The sequence below is a fragment of the Ictalurus punctatus genome, chromosome 8 (assembly GCF_001660625.3).
Source record: "Ictalurus punctatus breed USDA103 chromosome 8, Coco_2.0, whole genome shotgun sequence".
NCBI classification, from domain to species: Eukaryota; Metazoa; Chordata; class Actinopteri; order Siluriformes; family Ictaluridae; genus Ictalurus; species Ictalurus punctatus.
The window spans coordinates 10,725,990-10,741,637 of NC_030423.2; the positions used below are offsets into that span (position 1 = coordinate 10,725,990).

Here is a 15,648-nt window from a genome sequence, read left to right on the forward strand (position 1 = left end):
AAGGCATATTCATCATAAATACAGTATATTGTAATAAGAATCCAACATTCACAGTGTTATTTGAACTTAATCTTCTAATTATGCTAGTGAGAATATGAAAATGAATACCGTGTGGCTTTGTTCAAAGGCAGCTGTACACTGAACTTCAAATTATCTCGGTAAACATTTGACACTTCACATTTGACAGCTCAAAGACAGACAAACAAATATGTTCAGTCATGCTGCTTTACACTGTAAATAATAAAGTGGTGTGTCAAATTTGAGACACAATAATGCAGCTTTGCACAAAGAACTTGGAGCATGCACAAATAAAAACATATCATTATCACCATGTTTATTTTAATAATAGGAATTCTCCATGTGACCTGAAAAGATTGATTTATCTTTTCAGCCTTCCATGATAAATATTTCCAGCACTTTTACCTTATCATCAAGCTTTAGTTTATTTAAACGCTGTTATTCATATACAGGGCGATAAAAAAAAAAGAATGTTAAACAATGTTACAAACACATACTGGCAGCATTTGTCTTTACATTTTTCTTTTCTTTACAGTACTGTTGTCATTTTTGGTGAAATGGCTACCAGTTTGAGTTTGGAGTTTAGAAGAAAGGTTTGTGGATGGATGGTTCCACTAGAGTGTTACAGTATTGTGGTGTCATATGACATTTCTGAGTCACCCTGAATGCTATGGCACATACAACAAGATTATAGAAATAAGTTCCCAATGAAAAACAAACAAAGCATGTGCAATTTGTTCACCAATCCATCAATTTGTGTTCAAAAAACTCACATAATATTGCTGACTGTTGTATGTTGGAACAAACATTTAGTGTCAAACAACAATTATTTGGTAAGCTCTAAGGCTTAAAAATGGCCTTAGAGCATTTCACATGCTATAGACAAGAGCTTTAAAGACTGTGAGCAGAGACAGGAAGGCATCCAGTTCAAAGTTATGAAACGTCAAATGTTAAATCAAATATTTTTTCCTTTCTTTTATTTTTTTGTTACTCTGAGATGACATTTGGGCACAAGACTGATAGCCTTAGAATATCAACAGAATATCAAACTGTCACAATAAATAAATATATCCTTCCCCATTCTGAAATGTAAACATGAGATAGGATATTTGCAGTGCACCATTTAAAAAGAAACTGGTAAAGAAAACTCATACACCCTGTATGTCTCAATACATTGTTTATATGTTTATTACAATATAATACCATTTACAGTCCCAAAGGGTCCAGATGGGTATTTGGAGTATTTCTTTCTCCCAGTGGCTCAACCCTTTAAGTCTTTACACCGAGTCAACTTTGACTTGGTTGTTGTTTGACATTAAAGCTGACGGCTTGCTTTTTATCCTGTCAACAGCATTGTTAGAGCTGTCCGCGTAGAACATCCTAGCAGTGCAAAATGAGATGATGATTTTTTTGTACTCCTGTCTAAAGTTCTGATTGAGCAGTCCATAGACAATGGCGTTAAGGCAGCTGTTAAAGTAGGCCATGAAATAACTGAATACAAAGAGCCACTCCGGGATGAGAGGCGCTACCCGCTCAGGGTTCACAGCAACAGCCAGACCGATAAAGTTGAGCGGTGCCCAGCATATGGCAAAAAGCACGAACACTACAAACATGGTGACAAAATTCCTCACGGTATGTGGTGTAAGCTTGGTTCGGAAATCGGGCTTGACGCGTCTTCGTACCTGTATGACCAGAATCCAGATCCTCAGGTAGCAATATGTGACGACCAATATGGGAAGGATGAAGTGGAAGAAGACCACGGCAATGGTATAAGCCGAACTGGCTGACTGCGCGAACGTGCATGAGTACACCCGGGGGTCATACTGCAGCGAGCCCACGAAGAAGTTCGGCACTATAGCGACAACGGTCAGGATCCAGATTAGGATCACATAACACAGGGAGTTTTTGTCACTGTAGAGCTTGTCATACTTGAGGCTGTGACAAATGTAACAGTACCGGTTTATAGCAATGCCAGTGATGTTAAATATGGACCCAATGACGCTTAATCCCATCAGAAAGCCACTGATTTGGCAATGTACAAAGCCCAGGTTCCATCCATTGTTGAAAATAGACATCAGCACCAGTGGGTAGGGATAAACTGCCACCACTAGGTCTGCTATTGCCAGGCTCACCACAAATATGTTCCCTGCAAAACAAATATAGTGTAGTTTGAGGCCAGATTTGTCATTCACATAAGAATGAGAAATCATTTTGACTATGAACTATTTGCAGATACAAAGTGAAATATACAGTAAAACAGCAAAATAGAATACAATACATACAATACATTTAAACAGACATTTAATATTTTCCAAAGCATCGGCACAAAAGGTACACATTTTATTATATAAGATAAGATAATAGCTTGAAAAGTTGCAGAAAGCCTGATAGTTTTGATAGATTCGATTTGCGTACAATCTGATGTCGGCCTGTTTTACTACAATGGAATCGAACCCCCCAACCCCGGACGTGCGAGGCAAACGTGCTAACTGCTAAGCCACCATAAGACAGCACAGTTATACATTTTTTTTTTATCTTACTTTACCTTGTGGCCACAAAGACCACATAATAATGCAAAACCTAACTAAGGACATAAATAAATAAATAAATAAATATATAAAAGGAAACATAGAAAAATGTTGGTTGAAATTTTAAAAGGAAAAACATCCATCCATCCATCTTCTATACCTCTTATCTTATTCAGGGTCACGGGGAAACCTGGAGCCTATCCCAGGCAGCATCGGGCACAAGGCGGGGTACACCCTGGACAGGGTGCCAATCCCTCGCAGGGCACAAGGAAAAACTTTTTTCTTTTTTTTTTTAAGTGAACAAAAAAATAGAAGAGAGAAAAGAAGGAAAAGAGACAAAAAAGGTGGATATAAATTATGACTATATGAGCCACAAAAAGCTAGCAAAAAATTTTGCTTCTTGCCTGACGTCTTTCAAAACCCAAGGTTAAGACTTGTTACAGATGTCTTTTTCATCAATGATGCCAATGTATTTTAATAGAATGACCTTCACCAGTTTTAATTAAGTCATACCTTTCCAAAGTCTGTCAGCTGCTTTTTCTATTAAAAGCATTTGGGTTGCACCTGCTTTTGTCATGTGATGTTTCGTTCTCCTTTGAGGAACATTCTGAACTTTGGGGCCCGTCTCAGGAGAGAGTGGTGATATGGTTCATTTAGTAACATAGTGGTGCTCTTTCTGTTTTTCACTTTCACTGCACTTAAAATATATTCAACAATTTGAACTCATTTTAAATCCCCTTAAAATCCCCATATTTTTTGCATCAATCAGTTAGCTCAGATGTGCTACATGCAAGACTGAGATGCATGTAGCATGACCTGAGCAATAGTGACATGGAACCCTTTCTCCCATCTGTCTTCCCTCATTAGCACTAAGCCTGTGTGACTCTGTCCTCTGCGTGCGGCATCTTATTGCCGGGAGGCACAGGGGGAACACAAGCGTTCAAGTACTTCAAAATATCATTCATGTTTTTTTTCACTATTTCAAGGCCCCCATGTGGCTTTCTTTGGATAGGAAGAAAAAATATTTCTATATGCTGGGTTTTAAAGCATTGAGCTGTGGTGTTTTAACCGAAGGCTTGTTCATATATAAAAAATAAACCCTGGCAGAATAGATAGTATGATTCCTGGTATGGTAAGGTTTTATGTATATGCATTCATGTCTTAGTGGATTTAGCTTGATGCTAGATGCAATCATTAGAGCAGATGAACAGAACTGTGGCTCAAAATTATTCTCTGATTTCTGAAGCAATTCTGCTTTTGGGCTGATGTGTTCTCTCTTCAGCCAGAGGGATGAACAGCCTAGAACAGCCAAAAGGTCCTCAGTGTGCCCCTGGACCCTTTCTGTGAACATCATCTCCATCTTGTGAAGGAGTGACTAAGCACATCTACTGTCTGTTACTTGATTATGAACTGTTTTAAAAAGCATAATGTAAGTAGTGTATAAGGCAAAGACTTGACCCTGGACATTAGTAATTGTAAACTGCTACTGTGTCTTTTTGGGACTGAATTACACTCTTGGATGATGCCACCAATTTCCTCACAAATAACAAGTTCCTTTCTTTCTTAAAGCAGTCCCTCCAGGATTTTGTGACTTTGCAATCGCATAAATTAACGCAAAATCAAGTGAACTCCGCTATTCTAATATTGCAATCTCCAATATTTGGAGGAGCTTGGCATTTTTCAAAATTACAGCAGATTTTCCACAGATGTGGGCCAAGAAGTGTCATGTGACATCATCACAACACGCATTCAGCCAAAGGTCTTATTTACCAACAAACATCACTGCGAAAAAAGCACAAAAAAACTTTTTTTAAAAAGCGCAACAAATTCAAGCATTTTTGGAAGCGAAATCTAGGAATCCTGTATGGACTGTTAAAGACACTCTTATTTAAGATGCACTGGGAAAAGACTGCATAGATTCCAATTGTAGTTTCCTAAATTTGGTCATAATTATGCTATATTTGCAGCTTTTTAAAACTGAAAATTCTGCAACTTTATAGCACTTGTAAAACCTGCAAAAATCAGACAAATCAAAAATTTTCCAGCATAACACAGATCAACATTTAAGTTCAATATACCGTGTATCATATAGTTTTAGCATAAATGGGACACTAAGAAAACCAAATCTTAATATTTAAATCGAAGTTGTTAAAAAAAAAGATACTATGTTACTCTAACCCTAACCCTATGCTACAAAGTTACTTTACCAGTGTTTCCGTCCCCGATCTTGATTTCTGCCTAGCCTCATTTTGTTTGTTTGCCTGATCGCCTGACCCTCTCCTGTTTATTGACCACAAACTTTGTCTTTCCCCTTTGGATTATTCTGCCTGGTTTCTGTCACCCGCGACTGCTTCCGTCTCCACCTGTACATGACAGATTATTTCGCCTTCCTATGGAAGCAGCGGGTGATCCGCTGTGGTGTCAAGCCATTGAAGGCCACGGTAGAATGATTAGCAACCAGAACCAGCAGCTAGCCAACCTGACTGCGCAGGTGGCGAGGTTAGTTCAAACTGTGCCAGTCGCTGCACTGACACCTGCGCAGTTTCCTCCAATACCGGGGTCAGAGAAATATGCCGGGGATCTGGCACGCTGTCGGGGTTTTGTCCTCCAGTGCTCCCTGTTTTTCTCGAGCTACCCAGGGATGCCGGAGTGTCGGAGAATTACCCACTTCATGGAGCTGTTGACCAGGAGAGCTTTACTCTGGGCCACGGCTGAATGGGAGCAGGGAAGCAGCACCATCACCTCCCTGGAACAGCTGACGTATCGCTTTCGGATGGTCTTTGATCACTCTCTGGATAATGGGGAGACAGGGGAGGAACTGCTAACCCTAAAGCAAGGTGCATGCTGAATTGCGGATTATGCCTTAGAGTTTCGCACTCGGCCAGGAGTGGATAGAACGAGCCAGCTCTTAAAAGTATGTTTCATCTGGGATTGAACCCGGATATAATGACAGAGCTGGCCTGTTGCGACGACCAACTCACCCTCGATTCACTCATTAACCTGGCTATCCACGGCTGCTGTTGCCGTGCAAAGTCTCCCTGCTGAACCCATGCAGCTGGGGCGTGCGCGACTCAACGATGAGGAGAGGCATCTCATCAGACAATGGCCTCTCGAGCAGCGTCGCGACCTAGGAGATAGTGGAACGGCTAAACCACATCAGCCAGGGGTGAGTTTGGGTCCTTCATCCCAGATCGCATTTCAACCTGCATTTGTGTTACCTGTTGTAGTGGAATACTCAGGGTTGTCTTGTACCGTAGAAGCGCTGATTGACTCAGGAGCGGTGGGGAATTTCATTGATCAGAACACCATACAGCAGTACAATATCCCCGTTCGCCCACTCATTCAATCCCGTAAGATCCACGCCATCGATGGAGCCCCTATCGGGAAGTGGTTCGTCTCTCATTGTACAGAACCACTCATCCTCCATACCAGTGCGCTCCATCAGGACAGCATAGTGTTTTACGTCACAGTGTCAGCCAGACATCCAGAGATTCTAGGCCTCCCCTGGCTGGAACAACACAACCCAGGTACTTCATGGACTAATAAAGAGATCACGCACTGGTCCACCCAATGCATAAGACATTGCCTACAGACACCAGTGATCGCCCTAGCGGCCACCTCCATCGAAAGCCCTGATAAAACTGCTACAGTCCACATTCCACCCGAATATCAGGACATCAGGGAGGCATTTAGCAAGGAAAGGGCTAGTGGATTACCACCTCATCGGCCCTACGACTGTGCCATAGATCTGCTTCCAGGAACTACGCCACCCCGAGGAAGGGTGTATCCATTGTCACAGACTGAGCAGAGAGCTATGGTGGAGTACATTCAGGAGTCACTGCAGCAGGGTTACATCAGACTGTCTACATCCCCCGCCTCCACAGGATTTTTCTTTGTGGACAAGAAGGGAGGAGGGCTCAGGCCATGCATCGACTACAGGGGTCTTAATCAGTGGTGTATCAAGTATCGCTCTCTCGTTAGTACTGGTTGCCCTAGAACAACTCCGTGCTGCCACTATCTTCACTAAACTGGACCTCCGCAGTGCATACAACCTGGTCCGGATCAGAGAGGGAGATGAGTGGAAGACGGGGTTCAGTACCACCTCAGGCCACTATGAATATCTGGTAATGCCATATGGACTCTCTAGCACCCCCTCAGTCTTTCAGTGCCTAATAAATGACGTCCTAAGGGACATGCTGGGATGTACCATGAGTTTATAATAGGAAATATTGATTATCACTTATCATCCACATCAGTGTCTGCCCGCACCGTCAGCACTCATGGTGTTTAAACCCAAGCCGCATCATTTCATCAGTCAACTGATATCTGTGCTCACGTCGGTGGGGAAATAATCACTGATTCATTTAATCAATTTTGTTCTGTTGTCCACATTTCTTGCTGTTAAATGTTATGAAATATAAACATGTTCAAACTTAAAGGGCTGTCATATGTGTGTTACAGAATCCCCAAGTGCACGGCCATGCATTTTTAATTTTTTTCTTTGTTGTTTTCTTGTGATCATGACTTAATTTTCTCATGATCTCGACATAAGTTGTTTTCTGGCGATCGCGACATAACCAAAAGTTGTTTTCTCATGATCTTGACATAACCAAAAGTTGTTTTCTCACAGCGTAATTTTATCCTGAGAAAGTCAATGGGACTGGTGTTACATGTACATTGGCATCTTCACCATCATAAATGTAATAATTACCCCCTGTAGAGATGGATTTTATCTCCACATAATGTGGAAGTCGTCAATCCTGCAGGCATGACGTATTTTTGTAGGCCACCCCAGAAGTTAGCATCACCCTGGTTCCCTTGACAAAAAGCCAATAGGATTTTCCATTAGCTTTTGGATTATTGCAGAAAATAAACTCTGTGACCAACAAAAGTTTATGATTCTTACATGTTTTGTTCATTAAGATAATCGTCACAAATGAACACAACTTTTATGAATTTTGAAGCCTAAATACAATCGGCAGAAGTAAAAAGCTAATCGTAGCCTACAAATGAACTACACCACGGTTGCACGACTTCAACGTCACCACCAAGAAACTTCCGAGAACTCTTTCAATCTTTATTTAAAAAAGACAATTGGAAAATACTGTAAAATGATAACTCCACAATTTGGAATAGTTTGCAAGCGTGGGAGTATAAACACAACGAGGCTGTACTGTAGTAGATGAGTTTTCCTCTTCGGCGTGATGACGTTTAATGTCCCCGACAACCTCTGTAGTCCCATTTCGCCACTTGCTAGCAACTGCCTTTTTCTAGACATGTACAAGCTTTTTAAAAAAATCCTGAGTAGGGTATTAGTGATGTATTTTATGTCATAGTATAAAATGTGAAAATATCTGGAGCTTGTGTTAACCACAGACCTTATTCCCGGCATTTAACCAAAAACCCATTCAAAAACCCCATTGACTTCGGGACGATGGATGTCAAGTACACAGAAAAATTCAAGATCATGAGAAAATTAAGTCGAGATTACGAGAAAATAACTTTGTTATGTCGAGATCACGAGAAAACGAGAAAGAAAATATTAATAATGCATGGCCACTTAGAGCTTCTGTAGTGTGTACAGTGTGTGTAAGTGTTCTGTTTGCATGAAGAAGGTGCATTTGGACAGTCACTATCTGATCACAAAATGAATTCTGTTTCACTATGGCACATATCTCTCCAAATCCATAATCAGTTCAGGAAAAAAGCACACTTGGCTAGCAAGGTTTTAGATATCTTCTGGCAGTCTCACTGTTTTCAACTTCTGTTTATTAAATTGACTTCTTACCCAAAGTGATATTTGCAGGAAGACCACAAGGCAAGGTTAGAAAATAACAAATTTTAAAAAATTCCACATTGTTTTGGCAAAATACACTCATGCCTTATTAATGTAAAGATTGCAAAGTGTCCCCCAACTGAATATTTCAGTCAATGTGAACTGATAGAGAAACATTCTTAATGATATTTCATTTTTAGCCAACTTTTATAGCAATTGGTTTCAAGATGGCTTCACCAAAAAGATCTTAATGTATATAGAAGGACGAGCTTTTGCATGTCTACTTATTTTGGCCATCATTTCAACTCTTGTCTTTTCTAGCATCTCAAATCTCTGGCAAATTTAAACCAGCCTCTGGAAAATGTACCATATGAGCTCTGGAATGCATGTGCTGGGTTCAGCAAGAAAAAGTTCCTTGGTCCTTAGTCTTAGCACTTTCTAGCAGAGTCAGGACCTTTTCCCATAAGATAGACTACAAGATGTTAACAAGCATCACCCCAACAGAGCAGAATATCTCCGTGCACAGAACCACAATGTATGTGTTGACTTCAGCAAGAGGGTTTTTTTTTTTTTCTTTTACTATGAAAGAAAGCCAAAGGCAAGCCACAGGGCAGTATAGGAAGAAATGAGGACAGGAACATGAACTATATTTTCTTTTTATACAATTTAACACAGCATGAACCCACAGTGAACAATGGTGCTTCTTATACAATGAATTATTTGCTTGCATTTTAATGCAATTAAGCTACACTTATTAAATGATCAGAATCATCACAAATACCTGCACTAATTGGCTCACTAACCAAATGAAGTAATCAGTGTCATTTGGAATAAAGTGTACACAAGGGAATATTCTGACTCTTATTCCAACTAAGTAAAGTCCACTAAAGAAAGTTTTCCTTCTGTAATACAGACTGCATAATGTGCTGCAAAGAGTTCCCCTTGAATGAACAATGAGCTTCACTTAATAAAACTGCCTCAGGCTTACAAGCCATGTCAGAGCCATTAAGTGAGAATAAAACAGTGAGAGAACAAGAGTAAGAGAAATACAGTGCACCAGAGAGTTTCAAAAATAATTACCAAAGCAAATTTCTTTGAAAAAAAACATTAAGACTTAATCCAGGACAGCATACGTTCTACAATCTGCCAACACACAAAGCCTTCTATAGTGATGAACCTCATATTTAACTGCTGAGTTATATTGGCTGTAGGGTGCTGCAGGGAATGCTGAGTGTGTTTAAATCAGTGCTACAGGCCAGGGGGGAGTACTTGCTCTGAATAATCCAAACAGACAGTGATGTCACAGGGGATTGAGTCTTTCTGGTTGAATTGGTATATCTGTGTCGAGGGAGAGGGAAAACTGTTGTGTTCCACAACTGAAGAAAAATGCACAGTACATCATGTGTCTGTGTGTTTTTGCATGTCAAACATGCATGGGTCTGTGTCTCTGTGTGTATGACTGTTCTTTATGGCCTGCATCGAACATGTGGTATGATTATTTGAAATGGGAACGCCATTACAAATTATCAGTGGGTTAGACAACTATACATTAGGCCATGAGACATCTCCTCACTAGAGAGGAGCATAATGAATTACATCTTAGGAGGGTAATAGAACAATTAGTGGGTTAACCGTGACCCACTAATCAGAGTAGGCATTGCACTGCACCCAGTGGGAGGTCACACTGCAGAATGCATTCCAAAAAAGGTTCCCTTTGTGCACTAACACAGAAATGCAATTATTCTGATAATTCTGTTTCATCGGTAGGTTATGTATAGACATAAATTACACTACATGGTAAACAACACACTAAGATATCATTCATGCATTAAGTACATTTTCAGTGGCGTCAGTTTTGAATGGGAATGATTCCGCTCTGCTCCTCTCACTCTCTCACTTACACACCCACTCAACTCATGTAAGGAAAATAATAAACATTACAGCCAAAATTTAATTTAAGTGATATGTGTTCTGAAGGTTTACCTTTGTGCTAATAAGTTTTACAGTCCAGTACCAGCATACGGTGTTCTCCATACTGACAGATGATAGTGGCATATGGGACAGTATGTCACTGGCGATAAGCACTCTGTCCACTTGTGGGAGAGTAACTGGCTATTTCAGTTCTGTTTGATATTGAGCCAATTACCTGAAGCCTCTAAGCCGTGGGTTGTCTTTCCGAAACAATACAACAGAACAAAATGAAACGTGACAATAAAAAAATCCTTGACGTAAATGAAAGTACAAAAGGAGCAACACTAGGCAGTTGCTTCCTAGTGTTTCCGTAACATTTATTGTCTGTTATATTTAAAATCGAATGTCTTTCTTTGTTAATAAAAGGTCTTTCACTGTACTTGGGATATAAAGCAGCCTACATTTTTAATGTATGATAAATACAATGTATATTTGCTTTACTGAATTTTGGATATATAGAAACATATATAGAGCATATAAATAAATTGATATGGCTATCACATGAATCCTGTGTCTTGCAAATGATTGCCTGTTCTTTGGTAAGTCTTTGGTACAAAAGGCACATTTAATATTAAAAGTGGCACCGTCAGAGACCGCGGATCACAGCTTCACCACTTACCAAACTTACCAAGTGATGGGTGAATTCCATCACTTCCTCATATAAACAAGGAATATTAACTGTCTCTTTTATACTCTCTGATCCTACTCTTAATCTCCCGTTACTTTGTGTCTGGTATGTACTAATCAGAGTAAAAAATCAAGCACTAAACAGGATACCCTTCAAGAGTAATGTGAATCCAGCAATGCATTGAATTGACTTAGTTCAAATGTGTGCATCATTTCCACCTGAATTAAATATACAGGTTCACATGAGCACAAATTTGTCTTTCAGATGACTTACTTTTGGATATAATTGTTTTGATGTGCTATATTTAATTCAATTAAGCAAATTCAATGCTGAATTGATGTATTAAAACTCACCAAGGATACTTGTACAGTAAATATAGTACTTCATTTAAACAAAACATTTAAAAAATAATAATAATAATTTTAAAAAATGACTATAGACAATATTTAGAGTGCATTTGTTGTATTTTTGTAAATATATGCGAATTCTGGATTGTCATGCATGCAAGTTGCGCGTGAAGAATGCTGTGTGCGCGTGTTGTGCTGTGTGTGTGTGAGAGAGAGAGAGAGAGAGAGAGAGATGTTTGGAAATGTGGGCACCCTTGATGAAGAGGCTTACCTGCGTTTCTGAGCTTCTTATTCCTGTACACGGAGATAATAACCAGCAGGTTGCCCAGTATGTCGACCACGATGGTGAAGATGAGCACGCTCCCCAGAGTGCAGGAAAGCCACGGAGGACGGCTGAGTGTGAGCTCGTGAGGGGGCAGCGAGGAAATGTTCGATAATATGCTGCCATTTGTGTTCATTTTAAACCACACTTTTCAGTCCTCGGCATCACTCACAGGTGTTCGCGCCATTGCAAAACTTTTCGAGTAGTCTATACTTTGGGTTGCGTAAAAAGACTGGGAATAAGCCTCGTCGCGTGCGGCGCGTCAGTCGCGAGGCAGCACGTGCGCGCGCGCGCACTTTTTATAGCTTTGTGGCGAATTCGCATTTGATAATTCGGGCGGCGAGTTCAATTCTCTCTTAATGCCGTGACTCTGTCAATGTGTAGAAACGCTGCCCCGCCGTGGAAGAGAACAGAACATTCAAAATATATATATATTTAGGTTTATTTATTTATTTTTGTTCCCTGACGCACAACCTCATTCATGTATAAGGGTCGTTCACCCCACACGCGCTCACTCATGAATGGGCACGTTTTGGTGCCCATTCATGATTTATTTAATGTAAAATGAAATTCATTCAAGCAATGTAACTAGAATGGCTTTAGTGGAAATACTTGCGTGTATTCAGGTAATGTTGGCCATGAGGTAAAGTATGATAAATAAGTTTTTGAACTGTGTGCTACAGTATGTAAAAAAAAAAAAAAAAAAAAACAGCAAGCATTTTCTAAAGCTGTGCTTGAACTCATGTTACTTCTCATGAAACATTTACCACTGGTTTTCTATCAAAAGAAGGGGGAAAAAATACAAATGACAAATCATGTTCTACTTCGAAAGCATAAGGCTGTTCATCAGAGGTGGAAAATACTTGAATAAGCTGTACTTTGTTACTACACTTAAGTATTGATTTGTGTGGTTTATATTTTACTTAGGCCTATACAATCAAAGTACTCATTCCAATCATTTACATTTATTCATTTAGCAGATATATAATTAAATACCACCAGAGCAATGTATCAAGCAGAGAACAATACAAGTAGTGCTACCATAAAGATTGTTTTTAATTGAGTGCCAGAGGAGCAAGGTGCACAGAGTAGAGGTGTAAGAGCCAGAGTAGGTGCAGGTTTTATTTTTATTTTTTTGACAAGGAGACAAGTTAGGGGTTAGAAGAGGTGGGGTTTTAGCCATTTTTTGAAGATTCTGCTGTCCGGATTGAGGTTGGAAGTTCATTTCACCGCTAAAGGAGGGTCAGTTTGAAGGTTCTGGAAAGGGACCTCGTACCTCGCTGTGTCAGCACTACTAGGCATCGGTCAAACCTCAAAGGTCTCTTCTTCATCAGTATCCTGGGCTCAGGAATCCATGTGCATCTGTGAAAATCACCCCATCACATAACATCTGCATTAGTTATGTATAGCCCAAGAGTTTACATTTAATCATGGAGCATTTAAGGACACTTGAACGAGAAGAAACACATATTTGTGCATGAGATAATTCATTAAGAATGCAGCCAAACCGTTATTGACATTAAGGCTGAAATTACTAGCGTTGCACATTAATATTGGATTTCATTACACTGTACATTTCTAGCAATGTCTCTGAGTGTATCCTGGACTCCCACACATTTTATTAGCATTTTATTTTAAAGCAACAAAATCCATTTTTTCAGTGCATTAATAATTTTAACAATGTAATACATTTAATTTTCTTCATCCATCCATCTTCTATACCGCTTATCCTCTTCGGGGTCACGGGGAACCTGGAGCCTATCCCAGGAAGCATCGGGCACAAGGCGGGGTACACCATGGACAGGGTGCCAGTCCATCACAGGGAAAAACTCACATACACATTCACACACCCATTCATACACTATGGACACTTTGGACATGTCAATCAGCCTACCATGCATGTCTTTGGACTGGGGGAGGAAACAGGAGTACCCAGAGGAAACCCCCGCAGCACGGGGAGAACACGCAAACTCCACACACACAAATCCACGGAGGGAATCGAACCCCTGACCCTGGAGGTGTGAGGCGAACGTGCTAACCACTAAGCGCCCCATTTAATTTTCTTTTTTCCTTTTAATTGACTTTCTATTAAGTTGATTTTTGGCTGGATACTTCCACTTTTAACTGAGAAAGATTTTGGTAAGTCATCTCAACTTTCACATAAATATAATTTCTTAGTACTTTTTCTACCCCTGCTGTTAATGCAACTAACATTATGTAATAAATTGTTCTACAGGTTCATAATAAAGATAAAATATTAAAATACACACAGATTATTTGTAAAATATTATTTTGCTTCAGTGCAAAAGTGTTCTGTTTCACTGTCCCACATTACCTGAACATATTAGATATAGTGGAAAGGTATACATGTGTTTTGCTGTCTGATACAACAGCCAGTATACAGTAGTGCTTGAAAGTTCATGTGAGGAAACCCAACAGCATCCCAGAGTTGTTGAAGCTGAGGAATGGGTTAAAATTCCTCCTAATCCATGTGCTCGATATGATCAATAGTTACCGGAAATGTTTAGTTGCAGTTATTGCTGCACAAGGGGGTAACACCAGATACTCAAGGTTCACATACTTTTCCTCTCACAGATATGTAATATTGGATAATCTCAATAAGTAAATAAAGCCAAGTATAACATTTTCTTCTCATTTGTTTAATTTGGTTCTCTTTATCTACTTTTAGGATCTGATGAAATTTTAGGACATATTTATGCATTATATATATATATATATATATATATATATATATATATATATATATATATATATATATATATATATATATATATATATATATATATATCTGTAAATAGGCAGGAATACATGTGCATCTGTGAAAATCTCCACATCACTTAACATTTAGTTTAGTTATGTATAGCCCGACTTTATATTTAATTGCGGAGCATTTAAGGGCACCTGAACAAGAAGAAACGTAATCTTATCTGAACTGAAACAGATTAATGAGGTAGGGCTCAGGGAGACAGTATAATTAAGAAAAATTCAATATATTTTTGCATCACATAATTAATCAAGAATGCAGCCTTTAAACAGTTATTGGCATTAAGGCTGACCCTGCTATCATCGAACATTTATATTAGATTTCATTACACTGTACATTCTTAACACTGCCTTCAAAGGACAGACCAAATAAAGTGTCTCATTAGCCCTATGCTTTATGTCCAATTAACAGCACACAGCTGCCAAAAAAAATATCTAAGTGTAATCTGAGTGTTACCTATTTGACAGAGTGTTAGAAATACTCTGGTAGCAGAGTACAGTCCTAAATAATACAGAGACTCATATAAACTGGTGCTAGCTCATTTCCCAACAATGTCTTTGTTATTTTTTTATGTTATATATATATATATATATATATATATATATATATATATATATATATATATATATATATATATATATATATATATATATATTGTTATGGTATATCAGAAAAAAACTTTCACAAAAATGAATATTAAAGTCAAATTGTGATTAACCCTTCAAAAGATAAAGGTTACACTCTGTTAACCCTGAAACATTTCTAATTCTATTTGGCATGTGGATGAATGTGAGCATGCATAAACTATGTACTTTCAGCCATGAATCATAACAAATCTATATTGGAACCGATAGAATGCAAGTTAATTACAATGCCCCAGGAGCCACTCAAAGGGGTCGTTCTGGATGTGCCTAAAGCTACATCACCACTGATCTACATTAGTTTGAAGAGTGGCCCGGAGTTAAAGAACATGGCTTAGCCAAGCTCAGCAGCCTGTAGTAGAACAGGAAAATCGAAAAGTAACATGGACTATAACAGACATTTCAGTCCCAGGACACAAGACTGGATGAGCAGATGTATGAGGGTCGTCACGCAATGGGGACTCAGCCACTGAAGAAGGATTGAAATATCTGGAAAGATAGATGGAACTGGTCTCGCATGGCTAAAAAGAGAGGACAAGAAGAAGCAGGTTATAAAAGGCTATGCTAATTGAGCTCTACAGACTCCCATTTTTAATTTCCCTGTATTAATGAAGAAAGAAAATGTGTGGCTA

At 39.1% G+C, this 15,648-nt stretch overlaps 1 protein-coding gene across 1 annotated transcript; it reads right to left on the bottom strand.

The window, feature by feature from the left end:
* Positions 1-398: 398 nt before the first annotated feature.
* mtnr1ab (melatonin receptor 1A b) lies at positions 399-11,934 on the bottom strand. The gene is made up of 2 exons (XM_017473521.3): positions 11,540-11,934; positions 399-2,164 (listed from the first exon to the last, which is right to left on the bottom strand). Exons 1-2 carry the CDS (start codon positions 11,724-11,726, stop codon positions 1,296-1,298), a joined length of 1,056 nt encoding a protein of 351 aa, XP_017329010.1. The 5' UTR covers positions 11,727-11,934; the 3' UTR covers positions 399-1,295.
* Between the last annotated feature and the right edge of the window lie 3,714 nt (positions 11,935-15,648).

What these genes read in the sequence shown, in the direction of transcription:
- mtnr1ab (XM_017473521.3), bottom strand. Translation starts at nt 11,726, where the DNA reads ATGAACACAAATGGCAGCATATTATCGAACATTTCCTCGCTGCCCCCT. An exon ending in TAAGAAGCTCAGAAACGCAG is followed by an intron (nt 2,165 to 11,539) that starts GTAAGCCTCTTC and finishes TTTGTTTTGCAG; the next exon opens with GGAACATATTTGTGGTGAGC.